At 49.8% G+C, this 12938-nt stretch overlaps 1 protein-coding gene across 1 annotated transcript; it reads right to left on the bottom strand.

Annotated features, from left to right (window-relative positions):
* Positions 1 to 2760: 2760 nt before the first annotated feature.
* Eif4a3 (eukaryotic translation initiation factor 4A3) lies at positions 2761 to 12918 on the bottom strand. The gene is made up of 12 exons (XM_034506983.2): positions 12660 to 12918; positions 11016 to 11088; positions 9387 to 9453; positions 8756 to 8818; positions 7821 to 7953; positions 7588 to 7668; positions 7149 to 7290; positions 6816 to 6954; positions 6249 to 6364; positions 3313 to 3420; positions 3089 to 3216; positions 2761 to 2966 (listed from the first exon to the last, which is right to left on the bottom strand). The coding sequence occupies exons 1-12, from the start codon at positions 12826 to 12828 to the stop codon at positions 2950 to 2952; spliced, it is 1236 nt and encodes a 411-aa protein (XP_034362874.1). The 5' UTR covers positions 12829 to 12918; the 3' UTR covers positions 2761 to 2949.
* Between the last annotated feature and the right edge of the window lie 20 nt (positions 12919 to 12938).

The following is a 12938-nucleotide window of genomic DNA, read 5'->3' as shown; positions in this document are numbered from 1 at the left end:
TCAGGTCCCCATGTCACCCACCCTCCAGTCTTCGTGTTACCTCAGGTCTCCGTGTCACCCTTCAGTCCCCATGACACCTCTGGTCCTCATGACACCTCTGGTCCCCATGTCATCCTCTGGTCCCCATGTTCCCTTCAGAACCCCATGTCACCCACCCTCTAGTCTCCATGTTACCTCAGGTCCCCATGTCACCCTCCAGTCCTGTCACCTTAGGTTTGCTTGTCCCCTATTCTAGCACTTCCCACCACTGAGTTAGCAAGAGAATGTTGTGACACGGAGGTATTGGTGGAGGCAACATGCCAGGGACAAAGCCTGGGAGGGGACTTCTGGAGTGGGACCTAGGCCCTTAGGCTCGGGCAGATTTCTGCAAGCCCAGAGAAAAGAAGGGTGTTTTATGTCTGTCATAAACTGGTATGTCATTCAGTTTTTTGTCACCAGAGTTGATGGGCTGAGAGCATCAGCAGCTAACCCACTCCTGTGATCTCCAGAAAACCAAGAAACAAAGGCATGGGGACTCTGGGGCCACTCATCTGACTGGATCACTGTTGACAGGAGCCTCTTGTTAAGCATTTGGCTCCAGTGATCAGACGGGAGAGTAATTATCAGATTCTGCCCCACCCCTCCTCCCTGCATCAGGTTACTAGAAAGCAGGGATGGCTAGATCTCATTTCCCTCCACCGCAGGAGGGGCAGACAGGCACAAGCAGGCTCCCCAAGTAGCCCAAGAACAGAAGGGATGGAACAATGGGAGCTGGTGCCTCCCAAGCAGCAGCTCCTGCAGCCCAAGTGGCCACAGGCATACTGCCCCTGGCACCCTGCCAGCCTCACCAAAGAGCCAGTCACGTGGTCCTGGTCCGACCGAGCCATGGGTTGGCCACTATTCAACCCTTTAGCATACCTCAGCATGGTACAGGGCTGCTCCTACTTAACATGTCCTGAGACCTGGGCGGGGAGCTTTCCTGGAAAAAATGGGGTGGAGGTGAGGGAAGGGGCTAGTCCCATTGTCTGAGGCCTGAGGTCTGTTCCCAGACTGGTCCACACTGCATAATCACAGTGTGTGAGACATGGGAAACACCCAAGGTAGCTTCAGTACTTCATCTGGAGTAGAGATGTCCAAAGCCTAGGACTGTGGCATCTGTCCCTTGTGATGGCAGAAGATAGCAAAGGGCCTTTGCAGTCAGTGCCCCCTTTCTCCAGCTACAGAGGGTCAGATCAAGCTTGGGACAGGAGAGAAAAACAGCCATTTTAACCCGTCAGTCAAAAGCTGCCCTTTTGTTCAGCTTACACCTTCTAGAGTGACCCGAGTTCATCTGTTAGCCAGCATCTGCCTCATCCACGTTGGTACCACCAATGTCACTTCCTAGAGGGAAGCTCATTAAGGTCCCAGAAGCTCCTTAAACACAAGGACGGTCTCCCCAAGTTACACAGCAGTAACAGATACCAAGTAGGGAGCTACGACTGGCTGAGCTGTCTTTCAGTCTTTAGAGCCCAGGGGTACAGGTCTCACGTATGCTGGGGTGGGCACCTGTAACGCAGCTTCCTGAGAGTCATCCCTCAGTAACCCCAATAAATGCACTGCTTCATTAAGCTAGACTTGGGGCGTGGCATCTATCACTGGTACTTTGTGAGGGGAGCTTGAACCTTCTCAGGAACAGTCACAGTACAGGGACACACCATGTTGATAGTTGGGCTTTTTTATTTTTTGTTGTCTATTATGGGTCTGGTAAGTCTGACACAACTATTCCAATTCATGTTGTGAGAAAACCCAGAGGGTGATACATAACTACGTTTATGGGAAGAATGTGTTTCTGCTGTCCTGGCAGCCACGGGAGACTTGTTGGGAGATCACAGCAGGGCAGTTCCCCCCACCCCCCATGAGTCACCTTCCTCCACACTCATGTGAGTTCATGAAATGGTGAGAGAGTAAGGGGACACACGCCTGGCCACTACCAATCCAGCACCATGGGATAAGTTATCCCACCTTCCAGGCAGAGCTCAGAACAGTCTGACGTTAGCAACTGTGGAGGCAGCATGGAGGCATCCACATGAGTCTCTCTCACTGCCCAGCAACAAGCAGCTCTCACCAGGTTCTCCCGCCAGCCACCCGTCTCCTCCAGCAAGCATCCAGTCTTTCAAGCTGGTCTTACCCCTATACAACGTTCACTCCCTATCACTGGCACAACTCACTACCACAGCTTTAGTGGCTTCAAATAACACAGATGAATTCTGCCACAGTTCTATGGGTCCAAAGCGCAAACTTGGCTGAAGTCAGGGTGTCAGAGGCTGTCTGCTCTGGTCACAGGCCGGTGGCAGAATCAGCTACAACAAAGTGTTGTCCCCTGATGACTGAGGCCAAGACTCATCTTCAAGGCTCCTCCAGGTCTTGCTCTGCCTCCTCAGCCCGTTACCTGGTACCCTGTCCCCTGAACACGTGCAACCAAGGCTCCTGACCCTCACAGGACGAGTGGGAGCTGAGTCCCACAGCAGGGTCCCACGGGGCCACCTCCCATAGCCTCCCAGCTTGCGCTCCACTTTGTCCTCTGAAGACATTTAACCCAATAGTCCACGTCCTCCAGCTCTTAGAGAGACCTTTGCCAAACGTCCAGTCGCTATTGTCTTCTGACTTCTACTATGGATTTTGGTGCCCAGCTCTTACTTCTAATGTCTCAAGTTGGATTCTGCACATGTGGAGTTAGGGAAAGAAATGGTCTGTTCATGACCAGCCCAGGAAAGCTGGTGACACAAGGATCTGCACTCAAACTCACAGGAAAATTTCCACGTTTAATGTAAAAGGCTTAAGCATTGGATTATTTACAAGTGCATTAGAAAAGATGGCAGAGGCCGAGGGTCTTCCTGAGGGGCTACCAGAACAGTTCATATAAACCCTATTAAATAGATGCGTCCATTTCCAAAGAGGAACACCAAACAGGCCCTTGGTGCAGCACCAGCTTCAGATGAGGTCAGCCACTGAGGGGGAAGAAAGATACATTGTTACTATGTCACCTCTACAACCCTAGTAAGGGAGCCCGGCCCCTCCCACAGCCACAAGCACAGCCCCTCCCACAGCCACAAGCACAGCCCCCACTTGCCGTTCATGGGCATCTCGTCTATCTGGGTGGAGTAGTACTGCTCGATGTCCCTGAGGATGCGGATGTCATCATTCTTCACAAAGTTGATGGCCACACCCTTGCGTCCATATCGACCTGATCTCCCAATTCTTTAGATTACAATATATGTGTTAGTAAACAGTCAAACTGTTAGTAAACAGACAGACAAAGGTCAAGAGTCTTGAGCAAAGGAAGGAGGCACACACCTGTGAATGTACAGTTCTCTGTTGTTGGGCAGGTCATAGTTAATGATGAGGGACACCTGAGGCACATCCAGGCCCCGAGCCCAGACATCTGTGGAGATGAGCACCCGGCTGCAGGAAGAAAAAAAAAAGCCAGAAAGGTGAGACAAAGCGGCCTCTGCACAGTCTAGCGTGAGCACACGCTAGCAACCATATCACCCAGAGCGGAAAACCTGCTGCCATCATTGAAGACATGGCTGACAAGAAGATAACTGGGTGTCTTTTAGAGCTAATTTAAAGTCAGCCCCTCCAGGAAAACATGATATCTGCTTAGCAGAAATCCCATTATGACCAGGAGCTTACTACTGATACCATTTTCAACCCATACTCCTCCCATATGATAGCAGATGCTCTGACCAAGTGGTGTCAGCTGCCCAGAGGCCACAGTCATGATGCCACCCACCTGAAACATGCCTGGGCCTAACAGACACGCTAGGTGTGCAAGGATAAGGAGCTTGAAAGCATAGTGTAAGAACACTTACACTCCTAAAATGGTGCCACACTGACAGTGAGCTAGAAACCACCTGCTTGCTTCACCCATTGACATGGTTACTAGAAAGGAGATGGACTCCCGTTTCCACTGCAAGTTAAGGGAAAGGAGAATCCCAGAAGACTCCAGAATATGTGTGTGTGTGTGTACACTTCACTGCTTCTGTGCGACATCACAATTGACCCAGGAGGAAGGGAAGAGGAGAGAGCAGTGTGTGAGGCAAGCAGGCCAGAGACTCCAGATGTCTATAGACGGCAAAAGGACATACAGAAAAATCTGTATCTAGATTCAGCCAAAAATCAACTGCTGAAAACCAAAAGCAAAAGAAAAGCAGGCAGAGAGAAGCATATAGGCAGGAACTGCTTAAAAGAGCAACTGGATTGGACACTGAGGCCTCAGAACAAGGGCCTAAGAGCTGGCAGACCCCTCACCTCATCAAGGCAGAAGGAAACTACTGGGCACCGCAGGTCATCTCAGCTGCATCTCCTTCACCTCTCCTGGCTACTCTGAGGTGAAGGAAACACTTCCCAAGAGACTGAGGCGGACTCATCCTCAGACCCAAACTAACTTGAACACATCTCAGATGAAGTTCAGAGATGAAGAAAGAAAAGTCAAACATGTATAAATCTAAATAAATTCTATCCTATAAAGCAAAACGCCACTGCAGATTAAAACATACATTAATCTCCAGCACTGCAAAACAATTACATGTGTGTGAGAGATCACACGTGGTTTAACATGCATGAGTCTAATCACAGGCTTGGAACTAAACAAATCTAGATACTTCTATTATCTGCAAAGTAGGTACTGATAACAGATGTTAGGAATAGAAATGGTATCATCTCCAGGTAGGTACTAAATAACATACATTTTTTTTAAAAAATACAGGAAAAAATTCTTTAAAAAGAAAAAAAAAACCTAATAGTTTAAAAAAAAAAAAATCAAAACTTAAGCCAGGCATGGTAGCACACACCTTTAATCCCAGCCTTCGGGAAACAGAGGCAGGTAGTTCTTTGTGAGTTTGAGGACAGCCTGGACTACAAAATGAGTACAGAAAAACCTTGTCTTGAAAAACCACACAAGGGCTGGCTGGAGAGATGTCTCAGCGGTTAAGAGCACTGACTGCTCTTCCAGAGGTCCTGAGTTCAATTCCCAGCCACCACATGGTGGCTCACAACCATCTGTAATGGGATCCGATGCCCTCTTCTGGTGTGTCTGAAGAAAACTACAGTGTACTCACCTATATAAAATAAATAAATCTTAAAACACACACACACACAAAAACAAGCAAACAAGAAACAGGAAAAAATTCACTTATAAGATCAGTATATACCTGAAATAAACTGTTCTGAATGGTCCACTTCAGTGACTATGCACACACCTGTAACTCCTACACTCCAGAGATGGAGACAGATCATAAACCCTGAACTGCATAGACAGAATGCTAAAACCAGGGTTCCAGGTGGCAGCGGCCTTTTATCCCAGCACCCAGGAGGCAGAGAAGGTGGATCTCTGAGTTCAAGGTCAACCAGCTCAAGGTCAACCTGGTCTCCGGCCAGAGCTACAAATCGAAACACAAAACAGCAAACAAACAACCCCAAAGCAAACCCAGAGACAGGAAGGGAACAATCCTCACGGCACTGACAAACCAAACCCAAGTCTAACTTATTTCCAAGAGAGAAGCAAAAGGATGGGCCACGCCCAGGCACGCAGAAGTTAAAAGCTGCCCTGAGTTCAAGTGAGTTCAAGTCTCCAGAGAAAAACTCTGTGTCTGTATACAAGGTGAGGACAGATGCAGCAAGCATCCAGAAGACAGGCCAGTGACGTGGCTCAAGTTTATTTAGTCAAGGAGCTTGATGCCAAGCCTGACATCCTGGGTTCAGTCCCTGGGACCAAGACAGTGGAGAGGGAGAGCTGACTTCCACACTGGTCCCTAACCCTCCCACCCCAACCCCCCAACCACACTCTACAGGGCACAGCCAACCCTACAAGGAAAAATAAACAGTAATAGAAAGAACACAGAGGACGGACACCTCCACCTACTCAGTCAGAGACCTGACTAAGAGAGAGGAGGGTGTCGGCAAGTAGAGGGCTATCACAGGCTATCAGCTCCAGTCTAGCTCCTGTTAAAGGACACACACACACCATGCAAAAATGACCCCAGGAGTCACAGCAGACCTGAATCAAAGACACAAACTCTGTTCTTTGAATACTGTGTAACTACTGATCCTGGTTACCAGAAGATAGGAACCAGCATGAATGCAATCAACCCTATGGCTAGCAGCAGTTCACCACCAACCCACCAGCCACGGCAGGGCAGGGTCCTCTCAGCAGTATCCGCCCCTGCACCTGAGGCCCTGCGGGCAGCACCATCCGTCTTCCCTCAGGAGCCAAAGCTACAAAGGCCTACCTGGCACCTGACCGGAACTCCTTCATGATCGACTCTCGCTCTTTCTGGGGCATGTCTCCGTGCATGGACGACACAGTGAAATTGGCTTCTCTCATTTTCTCTGTCAGCCAGTCAACCTACAGATGAGAACGCGAGATGTGTTTATCTACCCAACCAGAGACCTGTACAATGGCATCTCTCAGCAGCAGACATTTACAGACATAGAGGAAACTCTCACCCACCAACTACTGGGATGGGATAGGCACACTAATTCTTGAAAGGAACACTCTCACAGACTCTGCCCACAGGTCATCACTGCAGCCTACTGGGCCTGGGCCCAGCTTAAAAAAGACATCAAATAAACTACAGGAAACCACAGTGTGTCTCCCTTCCATCCTAGACGCAGGTCTTCTGCGACCTCCCCACTCAGTTGCCCCAGAAGTTCTTCCACTGTCGAATCTCAGCATTTCTAACAGGGTCTACAGCTGAATTCACACAGGAACCCTGAACCAGAACCACACCCTGCCCGCCCTGACATGACACCTAGCCCGAAGTTCCCCAAGATAGCTACGGAGCAAGGTGGCATACCTTCCTCTTGGTGTTACAGAAGATGACAGCCTGGGTGATGGTCAGCGTGTCGTAGAGATCACATAGAGTATCAAACTTCCATTCCTCTCTCTCCACAGCCACAAAGAACTGTTTGATGCCTTCCAGAGTCAACTCATCACTGGAAACAGAGAGCTCACATCACTCTTCAAACCAGAACCTAAGGGACAAGGCCACCCAAAGAGCCCCCAGCCGTCATCTACCCAGTTGGTCTTAGACCTTTCCCAGTTCCCTCTCTCTTGAATATCCACCATTCCACAGAATGCAGAACACCAAGTTAGTTCCCACCATGAAAATGAAGGAAGGTATCCTTACCGCTTCACCAGGATGCGGATGGGGTCAGTCATGAACTTGTTGGTCATCTCCAGGATCTCATGAGGCAGTGTGGCGCTGATGAGGACGACCTGTGTGGCTGGCGGCAGGTACCTGTACACATCATAGATCTGCTCCTTGAAACCTGCAGCAGACGTGAGCTCACCGTTGGCGTGAAGGCTGACACTGAGAGCCACACTGGCAGGACTTCAGAACAAGTTCACAGGTGTGCACGTGAGCACCCGAACCCTGACCCAGGCAGTGTGCAGTGCCAAAGAGAACAGAACAGCTCTGTCACCCCAGCTAGGACTGGCCTCACGGACCTTAGCCAAGAAATTACAAGTTTCAGGTTCAAAACCCGTAAGACACATTGTTTCTGCACAAAGCAAGGACTGTCACATGAACACCTGACTGTGTTAGTAGAAAACTCTGGTCACCTCACCTTTGTTCAGCATTTCATCAGCCTCATCCAAAACCAGCATCTTGATGGCCCGTGTCCTTAAACTTCTACGGCGGATCATATCTGACGATTACATTTTGAAAGAATCACAGGTGGCTCCAAGGAAAGAGCTAGCCAATCCCACTGGTCCCGAGAGCCCCCAGAGTCTGTCCCCTAACATGGTATATACAACTCAACTGCCTTTGAGCCCAGTTCTCAAGAACAGAAGCACTCACCAAAGACGCGTCCTGGTGTGCCGGCCACAACATGCTGCCCATAGTCCAGCTTCCGGATGTCCTCCCCGACATTGGTGCCCCCAATACAGGCATGGCACTGCACGTTCATGTAATCCCCCAAAGCAAGGAGACCCTGAAGCAAAACAGGTTTCCATGTAAGGCCCACGGTTAGACACAGTTCAAGTGTCATCTCTAATGGGAGACACCACCCACCACCCACTCATTCAATAAAATTCCAGCTCTTTCCTCTGCCAAAATAAAATTAATTTTGAGAGTTTCTTGAAACTGAAGGGGTGCATCACACCAAGTGTGGGAAAAGCTGCAGTTCATAACCATATTGTGTTAACATCCCAATACATATTCCTCCAAGATTAAAAAAAAATCATTATCTGATCAAAACGAGTTTCATTTTCCTGTGAGGAAAACTGTCTCCCCCACCCCCACCCCCCACCAGTGTGAGGGAGGAACTCAGGGCCCTGCCACCGAGCTCCAGCTCCAGCCCATCTCTAAGATCACCAGCACACCAAAGAACAGAAGCCAGAGTAAAACCACCAGAGTCAGACAACACAGGAGGAGTGACAGGCTGCCAGGCATGCACAGAGCTCCAGGCTTCACCTTCCGGTGTTGTAAAAGCCAAAAAGGAAGAAGGAAAGCACAAGTCCAAGGACAGCAGAGTCTGTGGTCTCCTTCCACCTTTACGTGGACTCTGGGAGTCAGATTCAGGGGTGAGCCACAAGCACCTTCACCCACTCTACCATCTTGTGGACCTCCAGGAAAACGGAAATTGTCCACCATCTCAGATAAGCTATACATCAGACACTTGGCACACAGTTGCAATCTCTGTTGTTGCACTGCAGGGATTGAATGGGGGCCTCCCATATGGGGGCCAGCAAAGCAAAGCCCAGTGTTTAACACAACATCTTTAACTGTCTCACCTTCTGAATCTGCACCGCTAACTCTCTTGTTGGAGCCAATATCAAAGCTTGGGTTTCTCGAACCTGGTAAATAGAGGAAAGAAATGTCATGAGATTGTACAGAAGAATGAACAGGTTTCCCTGTGACATATCCACAGGTTACTCTTCCACTCTCTTACCCCCTCCCTCCTGTCTCTTCCCAAACAGTCCCAACTCTACTTTTATGTCCACTTTGAACAATCAAAGAATCGAAATTCTGCATGAGAGGAAACCTGGTATCTGCCCAAGTTCAGCTTACTGCCCCAAGCCCATCACTCTCCAGTCTCAGCCTCATTCACAGGCTTGCTAACAAGCCCTGTAACCTACTGTAAACACCAGCTTGGGTTAGCTTGCTGCTCTTTCCTAACCAGCCTGAGACATTAAATTGGAAGGCAAGAGCATGACATACTCAGGGCTCTCCTATGCAGGTCAGAACTTCCTGGCCTCACGATGTACGTTGGCTGGCCTGGAACTTGCTGTGAAAATCATGCTAAACCCAAGCCCAGAGACCCTGTGTGCTGGGACTAAGGGTCTACAACCACACCCATCTAAACCTGCACTCTGCACACTCAGCATCCGCATCAAAGAGCATTTGTGGTGAGCAGCAAATCACCTGGATATCCAAGCACTGAAGCACTGAAATACTGAAGGTGGCCGTCTTGCCTGTGCCAGACTGAGACCTGTTTAAAAAAGCAGAAGAGCAGTTCTCAAGGAAAGAGCATCTGACACTGTCCCTGTTCTAGTGACCCCAGCCCACAGCAATGCACCAAAGGCCTGGCCGCAGACACATGGGGCAGCTTCTTTCTAGGCACCCCTATTCCTTATTCCTGAATGGATGTGTGGCTTTTGCACCAGGAACACCAGAACCAAGATGGGTTTGTGTCAAGGTTCTTTGTAGTAGTCAAATGCTGGACTCTGTCCAGGTAGACTTTGTAACTGTTATTTTTATGAAGCATCACCTGTGTCAGTGTTTTGTAAACTCTCCACCTCCTGACTGGTTTAGGAAATAGCTGATCTTTTAGCTGGACAGAAGAGAACTCCAGTCAGGGGTTCCCAGAGACCAGAGTTGGAGAGGGGGAAAGGAGGAAGAGGGAGAGAGGGAAGGAAGAAGAGAGGGGAACCACAAGGAGAAGGTGTAGAGAAACCATGTGAAGAAACCATGAGGAGAGACATGGACCAGATCGAGCCAAGGCCAGACCAGATGTCAAGTAACAGGACATTTGTCTGGGTGTCAGCAGCCTAGCCAGTGGGTATATCTCAGAATCTGGCCAGCTTAAGACTTGCAGCTTGGTAATAAAATCACCAGGTTTCTATGTCTTCATTTGGGAGCTAAAACAGGGTAGAGCAGGCTTAGAAACATCCAGCAGTTATCTGAGAACAAGGGGGACACAGAGTCCCCCAAGCATTCCTCTCACACCCACCCAAACTTCTTAACTGCAAAGGTGCCACACCTCTGACCAAAGTACAAGGTCAGATTTAATTTTTAATTTTTATTTTTACTTATGCATCTGTGTGACTGAACACCACTTTTGAGACTACTTTCAAAGCCCAGAAGAGGATGCTGGACCCAAGGCTGCAGTTATAGGCAGCTGTGAGTCACTCAGTGTGGGTGCTAAGAACTGAACTTGGGAACACAGCAAGCAAGCTCCACAGACCCCAGAGATACACACTGCTACAGATAGAATGGATGTGTGGCTTTTGCACCAGGAACACCAGAACCAAGACTCTGCAACATCAATAAGAACTTCCAGAAGGAGGCAGAGCCAGGCCTCTCCCTTTAATGCACTGGCTCCTACGATTCTCAAGTATGACTTAAAGGAGAACTGGTTGTTTAAAGATTAGGGCAAGTAATGGCTTGGAGTGCAGGTCAGTAGTAGAGAAGGCCCTGGGCTCAGTACCTAGCATGAACCTTTACTCCAAATAGCAGCCAGGATTCTGAGTTTGAAGCCAGCCTGGTCTACAGAGTGACAGCCAGGATTACAGAGAAATCCTGCCTCAAAGAAAAAGAAAAGAAAGCTAATGAAAAGTGTCCTACATGAGTCCATACATCTACACTCAGGACTCAGGGCATATATCAGTAGAATACTTGTAGTGTGTACAATGACCTTCACAGGACCCAGAACACCAGTGACCCCCCCCCCATACACAAGTGCAACAAACTGCATCAATAATAAATAAGGCAGGCTCGGTTTCCCACAGTTCTCCCCACAGACCCAACTCGCTCTCAGCACCCATAACTTACTGTGCAATGACATCTCTCCCTTTAATTATCTGCTTGATAGCACGCTGCTGGATAGCTGATGGTTTTTCAAAACCTATAAATACAAAGAGGAGAAAACTTAACTCCCAGGACTACGACCGCATCCACTACCTGGGGAACACACATTTGTTTCTTACTGCCAATCCCAGGCAACCCCAGGCAAAGCTGAACACATCTTTACAGACCAGCCTACGAGATTACCCGTGACAGCATCTAGGTACACCAACACTTGGAAGGTAGAGGCAGGAGCATCAAGAGTTCAAGGCCAGCCTAAGCCACATGAAAACCCCTCTACAAGTAAAATCACAAACCTGGAAGCACTGCAGTTGCTGCCCCGTCCTGACAGCAAGCACTCAAATCCGTGTTGTGTGTCTACAGAGTACTGAACCTACACAGGCATGAGGTGAGATGCCCTGGGCTTGCCTGCATGCAGCCCCCTCATCTAGGCACCACCCCAGCTGCTGGGCCATCACTACCAGCAATGAGAACAGTATGAAAGACTGGACAAGGTCTTTAATCCCAGCACGAGGGACTGAGCAGGAGGAGCTCTGTGAGTTCCAGACCAGCTGGTCTACACAGAGTTCCAGGCCAGTTCTTGGCTGTCAACTTGCCTAAATCTGGATTTAGTGAAATCCAAGCTGGGTATCATTTAAAGTGGGAAGAATCAATCTCCCTGGTCTATCGAGATCCAGGATAGCTAGAGCTAGGTAGAGACCCTGCCTCAAAAACAAAACAAAAATTTCAGGCTTGGCCTGGCACACCTTTAATCCCAGCACTTGGGAGGCACAGGCAAGGAATCTCTGAGTTTGAGGCCAGTCTGATCTACAAAGAGTTCCAGGACAGCCAGGGCTACAAAGCTCGTTTGGCCTCCCTTAAAGGCTCCTAAACAAATCCCAGCAGCAAGACTGGCCATTCACTCACAAAGCCAGGAGTACACTGCATTTGCCACCAGCAGATCCTTTAGCTCCACCACAATGACAACATCAACATCTCTTCCGTGGTCCCGCTATCACCCCGCCCCCTCTTCTAACTCCAAATCCAGACACCAAAATAAACTTTCAAACTGTAAGCCTGAGCCTATCAATTTTGCTTAGAGCCCTATAGTGGCTTCCCGTTGTATTTAAGAATGAATCGCAAAGTCTTTTCACACGCCTTTAGAACATGACAAGGGGGCTCTTTCTTCTGTCCCTGGCACACGTTGGGCAATGGCTTCAAGCCAGGACCAGCTGCCCTCTCTCCCCTGGGAATTCTGAACGTCTCTGGGAGCTCTCTCTCGGCTCTTTTAAGTGTCCCTACCAATCATCTACTCTATCCAGCCGCTCACTCTCCTGTTTTCCCAATTCCCACCGCTTGAAGCACCTTCGCTTCGCACTTTCCGCTCCCCTAATAAGCTTTAAACTCCATAAGGCACGAACCCACCGGATTTAGAGCCCGACTTCCCCCATCAAAGCTTCGGGGCACTCACAGGGACACACACATGGTTGTCCGCTACACGAGCGACTGGAAGAGCCTGGCTGACCGCAGCCCGGGGGACCCGGCCCCGAGCTCTGGAGCCGGGTCTCACGTTTCCGCCCCGCCTGACCCGGCCCGCCCCCAACCTCCCCCGCCTCGAGGCCCGCGCCCCACCGTAGGCGTAGATGCCGCGCAGGAGGTCCTCCCGTAGGCCCATGGTGTCGAACGTGGGGGTCACGTCCACCTCCTCGCTGGTCTCGAACTCTACTTTGGTCATGTCCTCCTCTTTGAGCAGCCGCTTCCGCGCCGAGCCCGACGTCGCCATCGTGGCCGTGGCCGCCATGATCCCGACCCGACTAATAGACAACTGCGAGGTGCGGCGGGAATCGGAACTAAGACTCGCGCCGCCGGCCCGGTCGGGAGGAAGTGACGCAAACACTGCGCCGCGGAAGA

This window comes from Arvicanthis niloticus, chromosome 6 (assembly GCF_011762505.2).
Source record: "Arvicanthis niloticus isolate mArvNil1 chromosome 6, mArvNil1.pat.X, whole genome shotgun sequence".
Lineage (NCBI taxonomy): Eukaryota > Metazoa > Chordata > Mammalia > Rodentia > Muridae > Arvicanthis > Arvicanthis niloticus.
Note: the sequence above shows the minus strand (reverse complement) of the source record. Positions and strands in the feature narration are given on the sequence as shown.

Excerpts from the sequence above, each read along its gene's own strand:
- Eif4a3 (XM_034506983.2), bottom strand. The coding sequence starts at position 12,828 with ATGGCGGCCACGGCCACGATGGCGACGTCGGGCTCGGCGCGGAAGCGG. Across the intron at positions 6,365-6,815 it reads TCTGTAACACCAAGAGGAAG|GTTGACTGGCTGACAGAGAA; the intron begins GTATGCCACCTT and ends TCTCATCTGTAG. Across the intron at positions 3,217-3,312 it reads AGAGAACTGTACATTCACAG|AATTGGGAGATCAGGTCGAT; the intron begins GTGTGTGCCTCC and ends TGTAATCTAAAG.